The sequence below is a fragment of the Ceratotherium simum genome, chromosome 23, assembly GCF_057802395.1.
Source record: "Ceratotherium simum simum isolate JZ-2026a chromosome 23, ASM5780239v1, whole genome shotgun sequence".
In the NCBI taxonomy this organism is placed as follows: Eukaryota; Metazoa; Chordata; class Mammalia; order Perissodactyla; family Rhinocerotidae; genus Ceratotherium; species Ceratotherium simum.
The window spans coordinates 8,950,075-8,968,776 of record NC_141922.1 but is presented as its reverse complement, the minus strand read 5'-3'; the positions used below and the strand labels follow the sequence as shown (position 1 = coordinate 8,968,776).

Genomic DNA, 18,702 nt, shown 5'->3' with positions numbered 1-18,702 from the left:
GAGGCTCCTGGCTCAGCAGCAGTTCCTCTTGCCCGAGCACCTTCTCGGGCACTTCTTTGAGACCGACAGTGCCAGTTCCACCCCAGGGAAGGCACTGTAATTACAGCTGCAAGAAGCGCACATGACACCTTCACTTTGTGTGAATTCTTGCTGGTTTGATGGGCTTCACCCAGTGTTTTACAGTCCCTTAGATTGGAAGGATGACACAAAAATGCTTTTGGCGTGAAGATGTTCATTGTAGGGTTACTCATAACAGCAAAAACTGGGAATGACCAAATGAGGGGACTGGTTAACTAAACTATGACACTCATCCCTAAGCAGCCACTAAGAGTAGCTCATAAATATATTTTCATGAAATGAGAAAATGCCTATGAAATGATGATGAATAAAAAAGGTCATACTTGTAATGCCTACAGCATGTAGGCTCTCCAGCCCTGCCTTAGACTGGGAGGATACTCTAACTCAGAAGTGAAGTATTCTTAGTAAACCATATGGCCAATCATCGAACCACATTCTCTAACAGAGCTTTATCAGCAGTAAAGATGACGTTTTAATAGCCATCAAAAAATGCTCATTTACAGTATGACCTCAGTCATGTCTTAAAAAACAATATATCCAAAAATTCTATAAGGAAAGGGACCAAAAAGGAATTTCCAAATCTTATTTAGTGAAGACATATTAATTTTATTTTTAAAATAAATATATAAATAAAAACATGTAATTTAAAAAGGCAATGCAGGCATTTGCCCTTATTGCAGTGTTAAGTGACACAAATTATATGTTGTAAATCATAGATCTAGATCTAGAAAAGCAAATTGGTTTCATCTTGTAAGCCAACTGCAACAGATTAGTGTGTCTGCCCAAAGATTCTGAGGCCTCATCTAGGATTAGTGAAACAGAGAGGCTCGATTTCTTAATAATGTTTGCCGCCGGTATAAAAAGGGAGTGTGAGAGCAGGTATACCATGTATTTTCTGATTTTGATGAAAATTTTCTACCACAGAGCAGATGTGAAAGGAAGAAAAAAGAGCGCAGGCAGTACGCAGAATAATGCCCCCCACACGCGGAAGATGTCCATGTCCTAATCCCCTGGAACCCTACATGGCAAAAAGGAACTAAGACTACAAGTGGAATTAAGGTTGCTAATCATATGCTCTTAAGATAAGGACAGTACCCTGAGTTATTCAGGTGGGCTCACTGTAATCACAAGCCTCCTTACATGTGGAAGAGGGAGGCAGAAGAGAGTGAGAGAAGGAGATATGATGAAGGATGCTGTATTGCTGGCTTTGAAGATGGAGGAAGGGGCCACGAGCCAAGGAACGCGGTTGGTCTCTAGAAGCCAGAAAATGTGAGGAAATGGATTTTCTCCTAGAGCCTCCAGAAACAACACAGCCCTGCCATCACCTTGACTTTAGTTCAGTGTGACCGTGTTGGAATTCTGAACTACAGAACTATAAGATAATAAACCTGTGTTGTTTTAAACTACTGAGTTGGGGGTAATTTGTTGTGGCAGTAATAGAAAATTAATACAGGGGAGGGCAGAGAGGAAAGAGAAAGAGTATTTACTACTTAGGATGAGGGTGGTTGGCAGGAATCCATTTCATTTTGCCATGTCAGTCCCAGTTAACTGAGAAACACTACTTAAACTAACTTATACTAGAAGGGTACCCTAAGCTGTGGGAACAGAGAAGCCAAGGTTTGACTTGGCGGTTCTCACTCAGCCCTGAATCACTTCCCAGCAGAGGTAACGCTCAGTAGGCAGGACGCCTAAATCCACAGGGAGCCCACGGGAAACCGGCCATGACCCAAGGTCCAGCTTAGCTCAGCAGCTCCCGATGTCCAGCGGTGGACAGCAACTGTGTGACCACAGGAAAAAGCTGGGATCTGCATGTGAGACTGACACCTTAAATAGACCCAACCCAAATCCATTTCCTCTGCACATAAACCAAAAACTCCACAAATCTTAGAAAGAAAACAATGAGGATCACAGAGCAGACAGACTGTTCAGCTGTGTCTGGTTAGGAAAGGAAAGTGTTCCACACTGAAAACCAAGGAATAAATGAAAATAATTAACCTCACTGGGTCTAAGTTTCTCATCTATAAAGTGAGAGTTGCCTTAGCTCTCTGTCCTCTAGTCCTTTAACTGCATTAGTGTAAGAAAATCTAGCATCCCCCAAAGAAACTCATCTATGAGCTGTGAAATGTGAAATAAAGCTCTTAATTTTAATTATGTACAAAATATGCATAACAATGAAGAACCTCCGCGGCTGCAACACTCCCACCAGGCGACACGTGGGTCTCACCTAAGAAACACAGGTTCAATGCAGACATTAAAGCAGCTACAGGTACAACATCCTCAGTTTTCCCAATTTCCCTCTTTCTGCCCGCAACGAGTAACTGAGAAGACATAGCGAGACACGTTCGGGCGAAACGTTCGGGCCAAGGACTCACAGACGAGGGCCAAGTCCCCGCTCCCTCACTCCCTGGATATTGAAAGCACATCTGCCCTGAACCACTCTGAGCCACTTGGTTTCTTCCCTACAAGAGGAGAGATCAGGAGAACTCATCTCTCACAAGGCTGTTCTGACCATCAGATGAACTTGTCAATGGGGAGGGTCCTTGCCACCACAGAAGTGGTGACAGCACACACTGGTCAATATTACAACAGTGACTGAAATCCATGGATGTGGTCGTGGCAGAAAGACTAAGAGGTGATCAGTCAACTTCAAGTTCAGGTTCTTCACTTGTCAAACAGGGACAAGAACATCTGCTGTGGGGAGATCTGAGGTGAGGGGTATGAGGCTCCTGGCACAGTGTGGGCATACAGTAGATGCTCAATAAACGCAACCTCTGAGTGTGGTGACCAATGGTCCCTTCCACATCCCACCATTTTCTGGGAGTTAGCAGTGGACACAACTTCAGCAAACATTTTAGAACACAATGTTTCCCGCTTCCATGAGTATATGCCAGCATCATCAACTCTAAGGGTCAAGTTGCCAAGTGCCAAGCAGAATTCTTTATTAAACAAATTCACTGGACCACGGTTGTTGTTTTCAGTAATTGCCCCATAAGCAGTGGCCAAGCGGATACGACCACCTACACCACAGAAACATCAGTTAGAGGTATTAAAAGAATACGGAGAGCCACCATCTCCCAAGTACCTGTTAGATGCTGGGCACTGCTGTGGGCACTCTGACCACCATCTCCAGCTCTTACACCAGCCTGCCAGATGGCTCATCACACCTGTTCTATCAGGTGATTTACCCGAGGAATCCAAGATCTGAAAGCACACATACTGTTCCGAAAGCCCGCACTCTTTCCTCTAAATCACTGCAGGTTTTTATGGTAAGAGTGTGCCTTTCTCTAGCCTGCATGCTCTTACACACTGTTTCTGGACTTGGTTCCCAAAGTACAGAGAAACGCTACACTTCTAGAAGGAGAGAGCATGGAGTAAACTGATGCCTAAGGGGCCCAAAGTGAAGGGAATACCAAAAATAATGCAAGGATGCTCTCTCCATCTTCATTTGAAAAGTGATGGCTTTCCAGCTCGAACACCCGCCCCACCTCCCGAGCCCTCTTACCTTGAAGGAGGCGTGCTGCTCCATGTGCCGCAGCAGCTGTGGCTTCTGGGCCGCCGTGTAGTCACATACCGTGCACTTAAACTGCTTCCCTGGAAAGAAGGGAGGACAAGGTCAGCATCGTCAGGCTAACAGCTCCCACGTGTGAATGAATTGCCAGGCCCAGAGCCAGATACACCAAGATGCCCCTTGCCATCCAGGTGTCCAGATTCTCAGAGGCGAACCAGCAAGTAAGTGCACAGACTCGAGGGAGCCTGCTCAGTCTACCACAGGTGGGAACGGAAGGGAGCTCGCCATGGTGGGAGAGGAACAGCCAGCTCCTCAGGGGCGGGGGTGGGGATGCCATGAGCAATGACAAGTGGGCAGGCTCCTAAAGAAAGAGAAAGGGTGTGTCCAGCTGACTAGTGGAAAGAAGCATAGAAGGAGAGGGGTGCACATGGGTGACAGCACAGAGGTATGGACCCCGGGGTGGTCAGGAAAGTGGAGCAGCTGGATCTTCCTTCCGGCACCTAAAGTGAGGTCTGGTGAGAGTCAAGAGCTGACCCTGGAGAGGCTGTGGGGCCAGTACATCAAGGCCTGCAGCATCTCACTGGGAGCCTGGGCGTTATCTTGAGAGCCAGGAGAATCTGCAGAATGCCATTCGGCCAGGGAGTGTTTTGGAACTCCCAACTCCGGCAGGAGTGTACAAGGCAGATTGGAGGGGATGCTAGAAAGAAAACTACAGAGAAATGCAAAATCTTGCTCTTTTTAGAGGATTAATGTTTCACCAATATGTAAACATTCAATAACGGATGAACAGGCACACATGTTAAAACACATTATGGACATACAGGGCACACTACATTTTTTACCCCCCGATAAGCATAAGTAAAACCTCAACTTGTAATAATGCAAACATGTGCAACAAAATATAAATATGACCTACTTCTCATAGCAGCAAATGGTTCCCCAAGCAGCTTCTAATGGTACAAGCCTCCTCCGGGAACCACGACCACAGCCACTGCACGTGGCATCACAGGAACGCGGGCTCCTTCTGGGGACCTCTCACAACATTCCTTCCCAGACAAGCTGGGTGAAAAGGTTGTCTATCTCTGCAGCCTCCACACTCCCTTCCTATGCACTCTTGAGCCCAACAAAAACTGGCTGATGGCACCAGCTCACCCTAAAACCTGTCCTCACCAAGGTGAACTCCATGACGCCAGGCCAGCGGCAGATTCCAGTCCTCATTTTACTGGACTTGACTGCCCATGGCTCTGCTAACAGGCCGTGCTCTGGAAATCCTCTGCTCCTCTGAATCCACCACACTCCTGCCTCCCTGGGCTCTCTGACTCTTTGTTCTGAGTATCCTCAAGGCATTCTCTCCCATCTACATCTTTTATACACTGATGTTGCACAATATTTCACCCCACACTCCTATTCTTCTCCTTCCACAAGCATCCTTGCCCATAGCTGTCCCCGGGGGCTTTTGTAAATGTTGATGCCAAAATCCACATCTTCTACTCTTATTTTGTTACATTCTTCTACATCTTCTACCCTTCTTTGAAGCTGAGATTTGAGTATCCAACTGTCTGCTGGACTGCTGCTTAGCTGTCCCACACTTTCTTAATTGGGCTCATTATTCTACCCATCAAATGGGTTCCACCTCCAGCCTTTCCACTTTATCACCCACCTGATTACCCAAGTCAGAGACCTGGCAGCCTTCCTCAACATCTCCATGACTCTAACCTCATTCATCTCATTTTTTCAGCATCTGATTTCATCTCCTAAATAGTTCTCTGTTTCTAATACCTCCACCCTGGTTTCGACCATCCTCACTTCTTTCTTGCACAACAAAAGCCTGTGAACTGGTTTCCTTGCCTTCAGGTAACCCTCCCATCCATCATTGATCCATTAATTATCCATTCATCTATCATCCATCTACCATCAATCACTAATCCAACTATCATCCATCCATTCTCTATACGTACATACATCCTGATGCCCCATCCTCCATCCAGATGATCTAACACATAAACTCTCCCACGGCTCTTCTTGCATAACCCACCGATGACTCCAACTACAGAACAAAGCTAAACTTCCAGAGTACAGCACAGAAGGCCCTCCAGAACCAGAACTAACTCTCCCTGCATGATTCCTCTCTCTGACTTCCTGTTTTGCCTTCCCCTCTGTACGTTAGGCTCTGTGACACAGAACTCCTTGAGTTCTCAGAACATTCTGCCTTGCCTTTGCAGTCTCAGAACCCCGAGTCTTTGCTAACATGCACTATGCTTGAGATGCACTGCCTCTCAGCATCTGGCCATTCTTCACTTTAACTCAAAACTCAAGGTGAACAACATCTCTGGTACTGGGGCTCAGAGCCAGCCCCTCTGCACGCCCCCACACACTCTCCACATACTTCTCTCCATGCCCTGACTCTGCAGCACTGTCATCACCTGTTCACAAGCCTGGGGCTGCCACTGACTGCCCACAGGCAGGGACCATGTCTTACTCGTCTTGGCATCCCCAGTGCCTGAGGGCATGGCACATACTGAACGTATTCCGTGCATTTTACTGAACTGAACTCGGCAAGAAACAAAACGGAAATTTTACACATCTTACACGAATAACACTTTCAATAGGAGCAGCAAAAGGGAAACAACAGTATCAACATATTCATACTATAATTGCACCTGTCATTCTAGGTGAAGGAGCACCAATTCTAGATTCTATTAATTCTGGCAGTCCAAAGCATGAGGAAAACTTTTCTTTCCCATGAAAGGCAGACAAGTCATAATTAGAGAGCAATTAACACTTTTTCTTAAATACAGCATCATCTTTTTTCCAACATAAGGCCACACATTTCTACACATCTTCCACATAATCTTGGCCACCCACACTTCTCCAGTGATTTGTGGCTCATATAAATACATTATTACTGTGTCAGGCAGCCTGAGCAAAATGGTGTGGGTTCTTCACCGCCATAGTGGAGGGAGGAAAGTGGATATAACCATTATCCAAGTTGATAAATATTTTGTCACTCATTATCAATACACTTGGATCAAAGAGTAAAAGATTAAGTGCTAAGACGGAGTCCTGAAATGAATAAATGGAGTCGCCTTGTTTGAGACAAAGAGCCAGCCTTTTATGGATATACTCCCGAGGCTCTGCAAGAGACAAGGAAAGAGGCAGCTCCTCAAAGCCATCCCTCACCGAGGCATCAGAGCTCTAGCAATAAATATTACAAATGTTTTCAACGACCACTGACAGCCCCTACCAAACAGGCCTGGGAGAGGACTGGACATAATCTTTTGCTGCCTAATTAAAATAATGCAATGCAGATTCATGACTAATCATAAAAGTGCAATGCTTTGAGACTATCAGATTGTTTTCTATCAAGATTCTCCTAAGAATTACTGCGAGAGCCGACTGGAAAACCTAATCTTTACTCGAGTTTAGAGTGACTTCAAAGGGCTGGCAGATGAACATCAATGGCTATATGTGGATGCGGATCACACAGCATCCCAGGAAAAGAAAAGAACAATTACAGAGGAAAAAAGAGGTTGATTTGTTTTTACAACTTAATTCATTTTTCACACAACATACCTGCCTGGCTCTACCTTCTGAGCTACCGGCCATCAGCAGCTGTGCTGTGACTTGATGTGTACCATCTCACCCATGCACCCCAAAGCCCGGGGAGCAGGCAGTGTCACCCCTTTTACAGATGAGGAACCAAGATCAAGAATCTGAGCAACCTGTCACGTCATGGAGAGAGAGAGAGAGAGACAGGGCTGCTCAGACACAGGACTGGCAAGCACCTGAAAAGCAGCCCCCTGAGACAAGAGGCTGACGGTACACATGGGCAACCCAGCAGTGGACCCTTCTCCACCGCAGCCACTCGGGAGAGCTGAGGCAGGACCCCACAAGTCCCATTGCTTTGACCTCCCTGATACTCTCTGGGACCATCCAAGGACAGGTCTAATGAAGCCAGCCTAAGATAACACACCTGAAAACAGAAAGAATAAAGACAGAGCAGAGGAAAGTGCTTGTAAAATTCTGGTAAAGTGTAAGCAGTTATAATATGTATTCAAAGAGTTTATAGAAGCCTTCTCTCATCCTGCCCCCAGCAACCTCTCTCACCTTGTCTCCACCCAGAGGAATGCTTGAACACCTTACAACGGCTGCAGGATCCTCTGAGCTCATGCACTACCCTCCCCAACCCCATCCATGCACACAGTAGGCCCACTCCACCCCCAGGCCTTTGTACTTGCTGTCCCCATGGCCTAGGGTGCCCTGCCCAGATGCCCCCAGGCTCTGCTGGCTCATTCCCCTCAAGTCTTCATTTGAATGTCATCTTCTCACTGAATCCTTGAAGACTGTCCTATTTAAAATTACAGTCCCCATCCCCTTTACTGATTCACTTTTATCATTCCTCATCTTGTAACATTTTCATATTGAAACGGAATCATTTCACATTCATATTTTAATTTTCATACCTCAACTTTCTCAATATTTAAGATATTTTCATATCTCCATTGTAAGAGACCATATATTTTATTGGTTTATTCTGTTTATCGTTTAGCTTCATGACAGTGGGTTTTGCTTTCATTGCTGTTTGTATTGTCCACTGCTGTGTCCAAAGTGCCTAATCACCCAAGTGGCTCATTAATTCATCTTTGGTTGGTCCATCTGGCACCCTCGCTGGGCTGCAGGTACTCTGGGCACAGGGACAGTACACTTCTCACTCCACGTCCTTGTGCTCAGCAGTGAGCGCGTGCTGGCTGTAAGGCTAGCAGTAAGTTACAGGAGCGTCCCAAGGGAATGTCTGCTCAGCCACACTCGCTCTCCCTCCCATAATCACCAAGATCACACAGGGCACCCTTAGAGCTTGCGATGTGGCCCTGCCCATCATCTCCCACCCCCAGCCTCAGGTGACTAGACCGTGGTGGACAACTGACCCAAGGCGAGTCAGGGATTTGAATTGTCTGGATCCGAAGCATGGAACTCAGGAGCTGTTGGTAATTATATTTTCACCCTGTGGATTAAATAAGTAAACAAGCCAATCTGCAGGGGGTAGAGCAGCAAAGAGAGACAGAGAGAGGACAACAGAACGAAGGAAGGAGACAAGCAAAGGTGAATGAGAAGACAGTCACCAGGCTGGCTGGGTTCATTGACTCAGCATGCATGAGTGGGCCAACGTGTGCCAGGACCACACCTGACCTACAGCACAGCAGACAACAGAGCCCCTGCCTCACGGAGCTCATCGCCTAGATGGACAAGAAGCAAGCACACAAATAAATAATTACAGATTACAACCAAGCTACAAAGGAATCAGGGTGACATGGTGGAGGACAGGGTGTGGCCATGGGGCTAGGTTGTGAGGGAAGGCCTCTGTGAGGAAGTGACGGTCAAGCTAAGGTGGAAGGATGAGGAAGACCCAGCCACATGGAGAGGAGATGAAGACAGTTCTGGGAAGAAGTAACTGAAAACATGCAGACCCCGAGTCTCTATAAGATCCCCTGGCATCGTTACAATAAATGCCCCTTTTCTGCTTCAGTGACCTCAAATGAGTTTCTATCAACTGCAACCAAGAGAGTCCCAACAAATACAGCTGTTGAATGAAGAGTGAACATATGAATATAAAACACCAAGACCCCAGACAGCAAACAGATAAAAAAAGGACAGGAACAAACAATTCACTCAAGAGAGGATTAAATCAGCTTTAATCAATCAAAAGAAGTCCAATGACAGCAAACACACAGAGAGCACTATGAAGCAGTCAACGCTACAAACGCTTCATGCACATTAACTCACTTAATCCGTTTAACCCTCTAATTTGCCTGTTCGATTTTACAGTTATCAAATAACTAAAAATTATAACAATATGGTAAGATCTGATACCCATTAAACTAAGAAACTGAACATTTTAAATAACATGGAGTGCTAAAAATGAAAGAGTTAAGCTGGAACACTTCATGTTTCTGGTACAATTTTTTGAAAAGTAAGTTGACAGCGCAATGCACGATTAAAACCACCAAAAAACGAAAGAGCCATCCTGCTCCTGGAAATGTGTCCTAAGGAACTAATCCAAAAGAGGAAAAGTTTATATTCAAGAAAGGGCTCCCTGCAACATGCGGTATAATAATGGGAGGAAAAAAGGAAATAATACATTGTCCAAAAATAAGGGAACGGTTATGTAACTCATGATCACCACCTTAATGGAACATTATACAACTATTAAAATGTATTATTCATGGACTCTATAAAACAAAAATAACTTTAATATTAATTCTAAGACTAAAAGAATGATATTTATGCTTTAATCATAACTATGTAATCATTCCACACGAACATGAATAAATATAGAAAAAGAATTTTAAAAAGAATAATTTGTTAGATGATAGAATTGTGGGCACACTTGCGGGAAGGGCTTAGATTTTTGTGACTGTTGTTTCAATGTTTTCTGTGCAACAGAAAGCATTGCAGATAACTTAGCATCCATTTCTGAGAGGCAGGGATGTTTCATCCCACCCACTACGGCACACAGTCCGGGAGACAGGTCTTTCAACAGGGAATCGTAAAACGATATCAGTGATTCCTGAACCTGAGGTTCAAAGAGCTCACTGACTTCAGAACACCGCCCCAGCCCTGAGCAGCTGTACAATGATTTACGGTGCTCCTTCTGACCACGCACCTTTGCCCCTCTTCTTCACAAGGAGAAGACAGTGGCCTAACCTTGTGAATAATCTCAGGGGTGGTCACCTGTTGTCTTCTGAGGCAGAATTGAACTTTTGCCAACAGTCAAAAGTCATTCTGAGCCAAGTCTTGTCAAAAGGAGGACAAAAGAAAGCTGAGTCATTCCATTTTCTGGAGAAACACTTCTTTGAGGAAAGCACTCCAAGCTTACTGCAAAAACATCGCCACAGTGAAAAAAGCTAATTGCGGGAACAAAGTCTTCCTGGTTAAAACCACAGAATTTAGAATCTCAGTTACTTATGAAATTCTTCTTATTTGACCCAGAGGCCCAGATGTTAAAGGTCAAAATCAACAACCTAGATGAGTCTCACAAATACAATATTAAAAGGAAGAAGCCAGGCACAAAACAGCAGTATTCTATGAATCCATTTATATGAAGTTCAAACACAAGCAAGATCAAGTGATGGTGTCAGAAGTCTGGACAGCAGCGACCTGGAGAAGGAGAGAGGAGAATGATTGGGAGGAGGGGTGGGGAGGGCTTCTGAGGGGCTGGAACGTTCCGTCTTCTCCCAGGATGTGGTTACATGGGTGTGCTTCCTCTGTGATAATCCACTAGGCTGTACACTTACCATCATGCACTTTTTTTGTATATGTGTAATTTTAAAAAGGTAAGGGGAAAAAAACCACACAGAACAGTCAGGCTACCTTCCCCAGAAGGGGGTCGGGACCTGACATCAAATTAGTTCAAGAAAGAAAAAATGTGTCAGGTAGTTCAGAGATAAAGTCTGAGGACTGCATGACAGCTTGTGGATTATGCTGGCTGCTGTCGCAGGTGGTAACAAAAAGAACACCATCAGCATTATTTGCCCCAGTGATTTTCAGCGAGCCATCGTTCTGAGTGCCAGGCTCGCTGGAAAGTTCCACTGCAGATACTGCGGCTCATTCTGGAAACACGTTTCACTACCAGCTCCTATTTCCCTCAAAATGTGTGATCTGGTACAACGCCCTTCAAAGACGGGAGGGTGGGGGGTGGAAATGTCACCTCCACTATTTATGTTCATCCCTCAAAAGGTGTGGTACCATCTTTGAGAATCTTTCTCTGTTTTTAAGTTTTCTTGGAAGGGGTCTGTTTCTCTGTCTGATGTGAGCTCTCCAGCCAGCATTCTGTGGATAACTGGCTGATGGAACAAAGCTGATCTCTGATCTGCAGAGTGCTGGCTGGACCTGGTGACGGGTTGTCAGCCAAATTCAAGTACCACCAGACAGTAAAGGGAAGCACAGGGTGTGAAGTCAGGTAATCCTGACTGTCCTTTACTCAGGTCTTACTCAGCTTGTCCTGTTAGCATAGAGGGGACAGGATTTGGAGGGAGGACGGGGGAAGGAAGGAACAGAAATCCTTGTTACTCTGCCTTGGGTTAGACCACGAGAGGTGACACAACCCTGAGGGAGCTGGGACTCCCTTCTGTTTGCATTTCTTTCTGCTGCAGACAGAAAGGTGACTGTGCAGGAGGGCGAGGGGGGGAGCCAGCAGAGCACCTGCCTGATGAGGCCCCTGTGATCAAGCAGAAGGTTATCCCCAGCAGAGCAGAGGGGCCTACTAAAAATAAAGGCAATCACCCCTCACTTGCTGGCAGCTGTGGGGGGCCTCACTCCAGGATGCATGAAGCCCTCAGCCTGGTGACCAGCACTTAGAAAACGCACAGCACCTTGGCGAGGATGTGGAAACCCTCACACACTGTTGGTGGCAATGTAAATTGGTCCAACCACTACGGAAAACCATATGGAGGTTCCTCAAGAGATTAAAAATAGATCTACCATGTGATCCAGCAGTTCTACTACTGGGTATATACCCAAAGGAAATGAAAACAGAATTTTGACAAGATATAGGCACCCCCATGTTTATTGCAGCATCATTCACAATAGCCAAGATGTGGAAACAACCTAAATGCCCATCAATGGATGAATGGATTAAAAAGATGTGGTATATATACACAATGGAATATTACTCAGTCATAAGAAGGGAGGACATCTTGCCATCTGCAACAACATGGATGAGCCTTGAGCACATTATGCTAAGTGAGATAAGATGCAGAGAAAGACAAGTACTGTATGATAGCACTTATACATGGAATCTAAAAAAGTCAAACAAAAAAAAAAAACAGAGTAAGGGGCCGGCCTGGTAGTGCAGCGGTTAAGTGAGCACGCTCCACTTCAGCGGCCTGGGGTTCGTAGGTTCGGATCCCAGGCGTGAACCAAGGCACCGCTTGTCAAGCCATGATGTGGCGGCGTCCCATATAAAGTAGAGGAAGATGGGTACGGATGTTAGCCCAGGGCCAATCTTCCACAGCAAAATCAGGAGGATTGGCATCGGATGTTAGCTCAGGGCTAGTCTTCCTCACGAAAAAAAATAAAATTTTTTAATTAAAAAAAAAAAACAGAGTAAAATCGTGGTTACCAGGATATGGGGGAGTGGGAGGATAAAAACCGATGGTGTTTAAGGGTACAAACTTGCCATGAGTAGTAATTAAGCCATAGAGAGCTAAAGCACAGTATAATGAATATAGACAATAATATTGTACTATAATTATGTAAGGGGATAAACATCAATACAATGGCAATCATATTACAATATATAAATGCATCAAAGTAACACGTCGTACACTTTAAATTTACACAATGTTATTTGTCAAATTTATTCAATAAAATAAAAAAATTAATCATCACAAGACAAAAATGTTAACTATGTGTGGTGAGAGACATTAACTAAACCTTTTATGGTAATCATGTCACAATATATACATATATCAAACCATTATGTTGCACACCTTAAACTAACACAATGTTATATGTCAATTATAACTCAATAAAACCAGAAAAAAAAACTTAAAAAAAGAAAACACAGCACCTGTCAGCTTCCTTTGTTTCTTTCTACACCCTCCTCCGCTTGATGAATTTCCCTGAGGATGGTTCCAGCTGCTTAGTTACTTTAAATAGGGTTCTATATAAAACTAGGGAGAAATGGAATGGTAAAAAAATCTTAAACCATCATATGAAAATAAAACCATCCCCTTCATCTTCCGGCATTTAGATTCCATCAGAATACAGAGAAAGACAGCAGTGGAAAATTCCTTCTAATTTAGGGTAACTTTTTGAAATACCTGTTAAATCATTCCTGCCACATCAAACTTTATGTGTACCTCAAACTTGAAGGAGCACTAAAATACTCAGAGAAAGAAATCTGCATAAATCTAACCTGTTACTAGCAATAATATCTAGAGGCATAAAAGTGAAAATGCCGTCTTATGACTATTTATCCAGTCTTACTGAAAAAGGTGGTATTTTGCATAAGTAAATTTTTCAGAAAACTGACTTTACCCTTTTCAACACTGATACTCTTTAAATATTAACTATTGCACTGTGCCTTCCTAACAAGAGAACATTTGAGAGAAGAGTAATCTGATCTTTCCTAAATGACGCAGATGACATAGGTCAACCACTACAAATATCCATTGCTATACTGTGTTGTTGAGACTTCTTGGGAATATGAGAACGCTGACCACTGGAGGAAGAGGTACATCTACCCAACACTTAGAATGAACCGACACACTTAATATGAACCTAGTTAATCTTCCCACACCCCACTATGGTAGGTTGATAATACTCTCCCCAAAAGATATCCAGATCCTAACCCCCAGCACCTGTAAATGTTATCTTATGTGGCAAAAGGGATTCTGCAGATGTGATCAAGTCAAGGATCTTGAGATGAGAGATTATTGTGGATTACCCAGGGGGCCCCAATGAAATTGCAACAGTCTTTATAAGAGAGGAACAGAAGGGTCAGAGTCAGAGAGGAGATGTGATGATGGAAGCAGAGGGTCAGAAAGAGGCTGGAAGATGCTATGCTGCTGGCTTTGAAGATGAGGAAGAGGCTCATAAGCCAAAGGATATAGGCAGCCTCTGGAAGCTAGAAAGGTTAAAGAAACAGATTCTCCCCTTGAGCATCCAGAAGGAGTGCCACCCTACTGACACCTTGATTTTAGACTTCTGACCTCCAGAGTTGTCAGATCATAAATCTGTGTTGTTTTAAGCCACTAAATTTGTGGTAGTTTGTTACAGCAGCCATAGGAAACTAATAGATTCCTGTGAGAAATGGGGATGATGAAGCACCTGTTCAAAGTCATACAGGCAGGTGGTGGTTCCAACCTGGGCCTGCCGTCCTGCGCCCACAGTTTTACCCACTCTGCCTTACTGCCTCTCCACGTAGCCGGGCACACAGAGGTCTGCCACCTAAGGTGAGAAAAGCACCCTGCAGGAAGCATGACAGGCGTCTGGGCAGGCATTCTGCAGAGCACACATCCGCACAGTTCTAGCATCTGCGGTAATTTGTGCAATGGAAAATCAGAACAGAAATAGCTACGGCAATAAAAATACAGTTTAAGAAGTCTCTGTACTTTAAAGGCTGAACTTCAAGCAACTGCAGACTTCGAGACTGATGATTCTCTGTAATTAGTACATCAGCTTTGATACAGGAGGAATAGATCAGCACAAGACATGGAAAGAAACAGAAGGTGGCACTGAGCCAGATAAAAGACCAGGAAAAGAGCTTGACACCAGAACTAGATTAAAGATACAGACACTGTGCCAGGTGTTTGCAGCTGAGACCCCTCTACTCTGGTGAGGTTTTAGGTAACCAAGCCCTACTCAATAGTTAAATCTGTGTATTAGTCTAAGCTAACTGTTCAGTAAGCTGTATGGTTCATCGTATACCACGATTTTGGTTATTCCCGGTGGATCTTATGGTTTATAAAAACCTGATAAAAAGAGCTTCAGGTGGACCCAGAGAGGGTGCACATATAAAATGGCACCCCTGGGCCCTCAAATCAGCCCTCCCCTCTCTTGCCCATCACCCAGATCCAGCCTGTGAAGACAAGCCACAGAAACCTACCATACCCGTGCAGGCCCCACTCCCACCCCCATCCCTTAACATTTTCTCTGTGGGTGAGTTGGAGGAAGGATAAGAGGGATGAGGATGCTGTGCAGAGACCAGGCTCCCTGAAGCCTAGTAAATGAACTGGGTAAAATCAACCAGCTGGTGCTCGGATACCATTTTCTATTAACTTCCTGGTTCTAGAGCGTACGTTTTTAGAAGTAAAGACCATGGGCTAGTGGAGCTAGTTTATCCCAGAGTGATTTTGCTTTTTAGAGGAAAGAGGAGGGAAAAAGCTCCATACTTAGTCTCCTAGACTATTTCAATGTGTAGCCACAGGACCTCTTATTAGAAATCGAAGACACGAGAAAAAAACAGTACTTCCTCCATTCAGACCTAATTCCCACGTTCAACTCTCCACTTGTTTAATTATTACACACACAAGAGTGCTTGAAGCGCAGATAATTCCTCTCTGTAAATTTTACCAGAAAACTTCTTAACTCAAGTGTATGAGGGCAGGTTGGATTGCGGGGAGGGGGGGACCCAAAGGAATTAGCACTGAACTTCAAAGAGCTTATTTCATGATTAGAGAATTCTTGTTTGAGTACATAACATAAAGGCGCTGCACCATTTAACCTTCCCCATCTGCCATGGGTGGCCAGAACCATGTACAAACTTCTAGACTGCACATCATGGCTAGGCCTTCTTTAAAGTTAAAAAGGGGAGGGGTCAGCCCGGTGGCGCAAGCGGTTAAGTGCGCACGTTCCGCTGCGGCGGCCCGGGGTTCGCCGGTTCGGATCCCGGATGCGCACCGACGCACCGCTTGTTAAGCCATGCTGTGGCGGCGTCCCATATAAAGTGGAGGAAGATGGGCACGGATGTTAGCCCAGGGCCAGTCTTCCTCAGCAAAAAAGAGGAGGATTGGCATTGGATGTTAGCTCAGGGCTGGTCCTCCTCACAAAAAAAAAAGGGGGGGGAATGTGTTACAGCACAATTTTTTGCATTCAATTCTTATACACTGTTCACATACATGCAAAGGGTTTCATCTGGGCCTTTATAGATCAATGTCTCTCTTTGTACATATGGACTGGTGAACCTTTTTAACTGAAATCTTCACCCAGACTGACCTATCCCTTCTAAGGCACAGTAATGAGCTCCTTTGGGAAACAGGAATGAATACACAGGAATATATCACTTTAAACAAGCCAATAAATGTGAACAATTAGTTTCACAAGCAGGTAAAAGAGACAGTAATTACTCAAATCCTTTTTACTGCATTAAAAGATGCCCAAGAAAATTCATTTAATAGTGAGTTCCTCTACCACATTTTAAAATAGCCAATTCACAAGCATCTGATTTACTATCTGAGAGGTGAGATGGGGAAAATACTTGGCACTTTCTGAGTGCTACTATTTCCCACCCACTTTATGCAAGGCACTTTACATTTTTTTCACTCATTCAAACAACAAAAATTTACTGAGAACTTACTATAAATCAGGCACTGTTTTAGGTGCTGGGGATACAAAACAAATATAGTAGTCAAAAATCCCAGCTTGTGGAGCTTACTGTCTAGTGAAAGACACAGAAAATCATAAATAAGGAAATTATATTGCACGTTTGAGAAAGACAGGTCTAAGTAGAAACAGCAAGAAACAGAGAAGAGACTATGAAGTAATTGGTGGGAGAGTTACAGTAGTAGATACAAAAAGTGATAAATATGGGAACTATATAGTACATGAGAGAAAGACAAGCCAATGAGGAAAACCTAAGAAACACAAGGGAGTTTGGATGATTTGGGGGGGGTGTGAATTTCCTACACACACAGTAGCTAGGGAAGGCCTTCCTGAGAAAGGGACTCTTGAGTAAAGACCTGAGGGCCAGGAATGAAGCATCCGTTAAGGTATGTGGGGGAAAGAACATGCCAGGGAGAGGGAGGGTGAATGCCCTGAGATGGGCATGTACTTGGCACATCTGAGGATCAGGAAGGAGACCGAAACGTCTAGAGAGGTGAGAGTCAAGGAGATGAGGTCAGAGATGGAGGGGTGGAGTGGGAGGGTCAGACAGGTCGTAGTAAGGATTTTGGCCGTCACTCTGACATTTGGTTCAACAAGACAACTCTGGCCGCTGTTTGAGATGTGACTGTGGGGGTCAAGGGCAGAAGCAGGGAGAGCAGCTAGGAAGCTACTGTGAGAACGGAGGCAAGAGACGACAAGAGACATTTGTACAAAAAACACCCCGTGAGGGTGCTGAGAGGCGGTAGAATACTGGACTGAAGGGAGAACACACAGGATTTGCAAATGGGCCATTCTGGGGTGTGAAGAAGACAGGCAAGACGACCTGAGGTTTCTGACCCCAACAACTGAAGAGGAGCTGCCATTTGCTGAGATGGGGTACAGCAGGGGTCAGCAAACCACAGCCCCTAGGCCAAATCCAGCCTGCTTCCTGTTTTCGTACAACTGGAGTTAAGAACGGGTTTTACATTTTTCAAGGTCTGTCAAAACAAAACAAAAAAAAACAAAGAGTAGGCAGCACAAACCTTATGTGGTGCTCAAAAGCTAAACTATTTACTCTCCCTTTACAGGGTTTGGTGACCCCTGGACGACAGGAGACGCAGGCTTGGGAAGATGAGGAGCTCAGTGTTGCACACGCCAAGTTTGAGGTGCCCTCTAGACATCCAGGTGCAGACACTGAGTGGGCAGCGGTAGGTGCAGGGCTGGAGCTTAGGGGAGAGGCCAGGCCTGGAAAGAGAAGTTTGGAAACCCTCCATATAAATGGTGTGCAAAGCCATAAGACTGGCGAGACCATCTTGGGTGTGAGTACAGAAAGAAGAGTCCATGGATTAAACCCTGCAGCCTTCCAAGATGATCAGAACTAAGAAGGATCCAGAAAAGGAGAGTGAGAAGGAGCAGCCAGAAGAGCAGAAGGTCTAGGCGAGCAGGAGTGCATCTTCTGTCATTTGACCCTCAAACCTATTAGGCCAGAGGGGTATAATTATCCCCATTTTACTGACGAGGAAACTGAGGCTCAGGGAAGTAATCTGACCAAGGTCATCCTACTAGGCAGTGGCAGGTTAAGACTCACACCCAGGCCTCCTGAGCTCTCTCCACATAGCTTCTCTGTGGGACAACCCCCTGAATCATCACTGATATAAGACATATAATGGAAACCCAGTCATTTCAGGCAGGCTTTACAACAATGTCTGCTTCTAAATAAAGAGCTAATTCTGTGGTCACAGGCTGAGAGCCGCATCAAGGCACACAAGCCCCAGTATGAGCACATGTCTCCGAGGATTTCAAAGCATGCTGAGACGCTGTCAAACGGGCCACATGCCATCCCTGGGAGGCAGGTCATGTCCTTCTTTCGTGGAAAGGAAGATATTTTTCTTAACTTGACCAAACAGTTCCAAAATTTATCCAAAGGAATAATAATTAAATGAGAAAAACTAAGAGATGTCCATAAAAAATAAAAGAAAAAGGAATAATATTGGTGTGCATTACAGTAAAATTATAGTTATTAAGAGAGTATC

General features: G+C 44.7%; 1 protein-coding gene across 7 annotated transcripts in view; it reads right to left on the bottom strand.

Annotated features, from left to right (window-relative positions):
• ZFAT (zinc finger and AT-hook domain containing) overlaps window positions 1–18,702 on the bottom strand; it is a 204,346-nt gene that overhangs the window by 74,984 nt on the left and 110,660 nt on the right. For all 7 annotated transcript variants that reach the window (XM_004431048.3, XM_087447423.1, XM_087447421.1 and 4 more), the window contains one exon: window positions 3,581–3,669. In XM_004431048.3, the coding sequence (XP_004431105.1) occupies window positions 3,581–3,669 (89 nt within the window). The remainder of the gene's footprint in view (window positions 1–3,580; window positions 3,670–18,702) is intronic.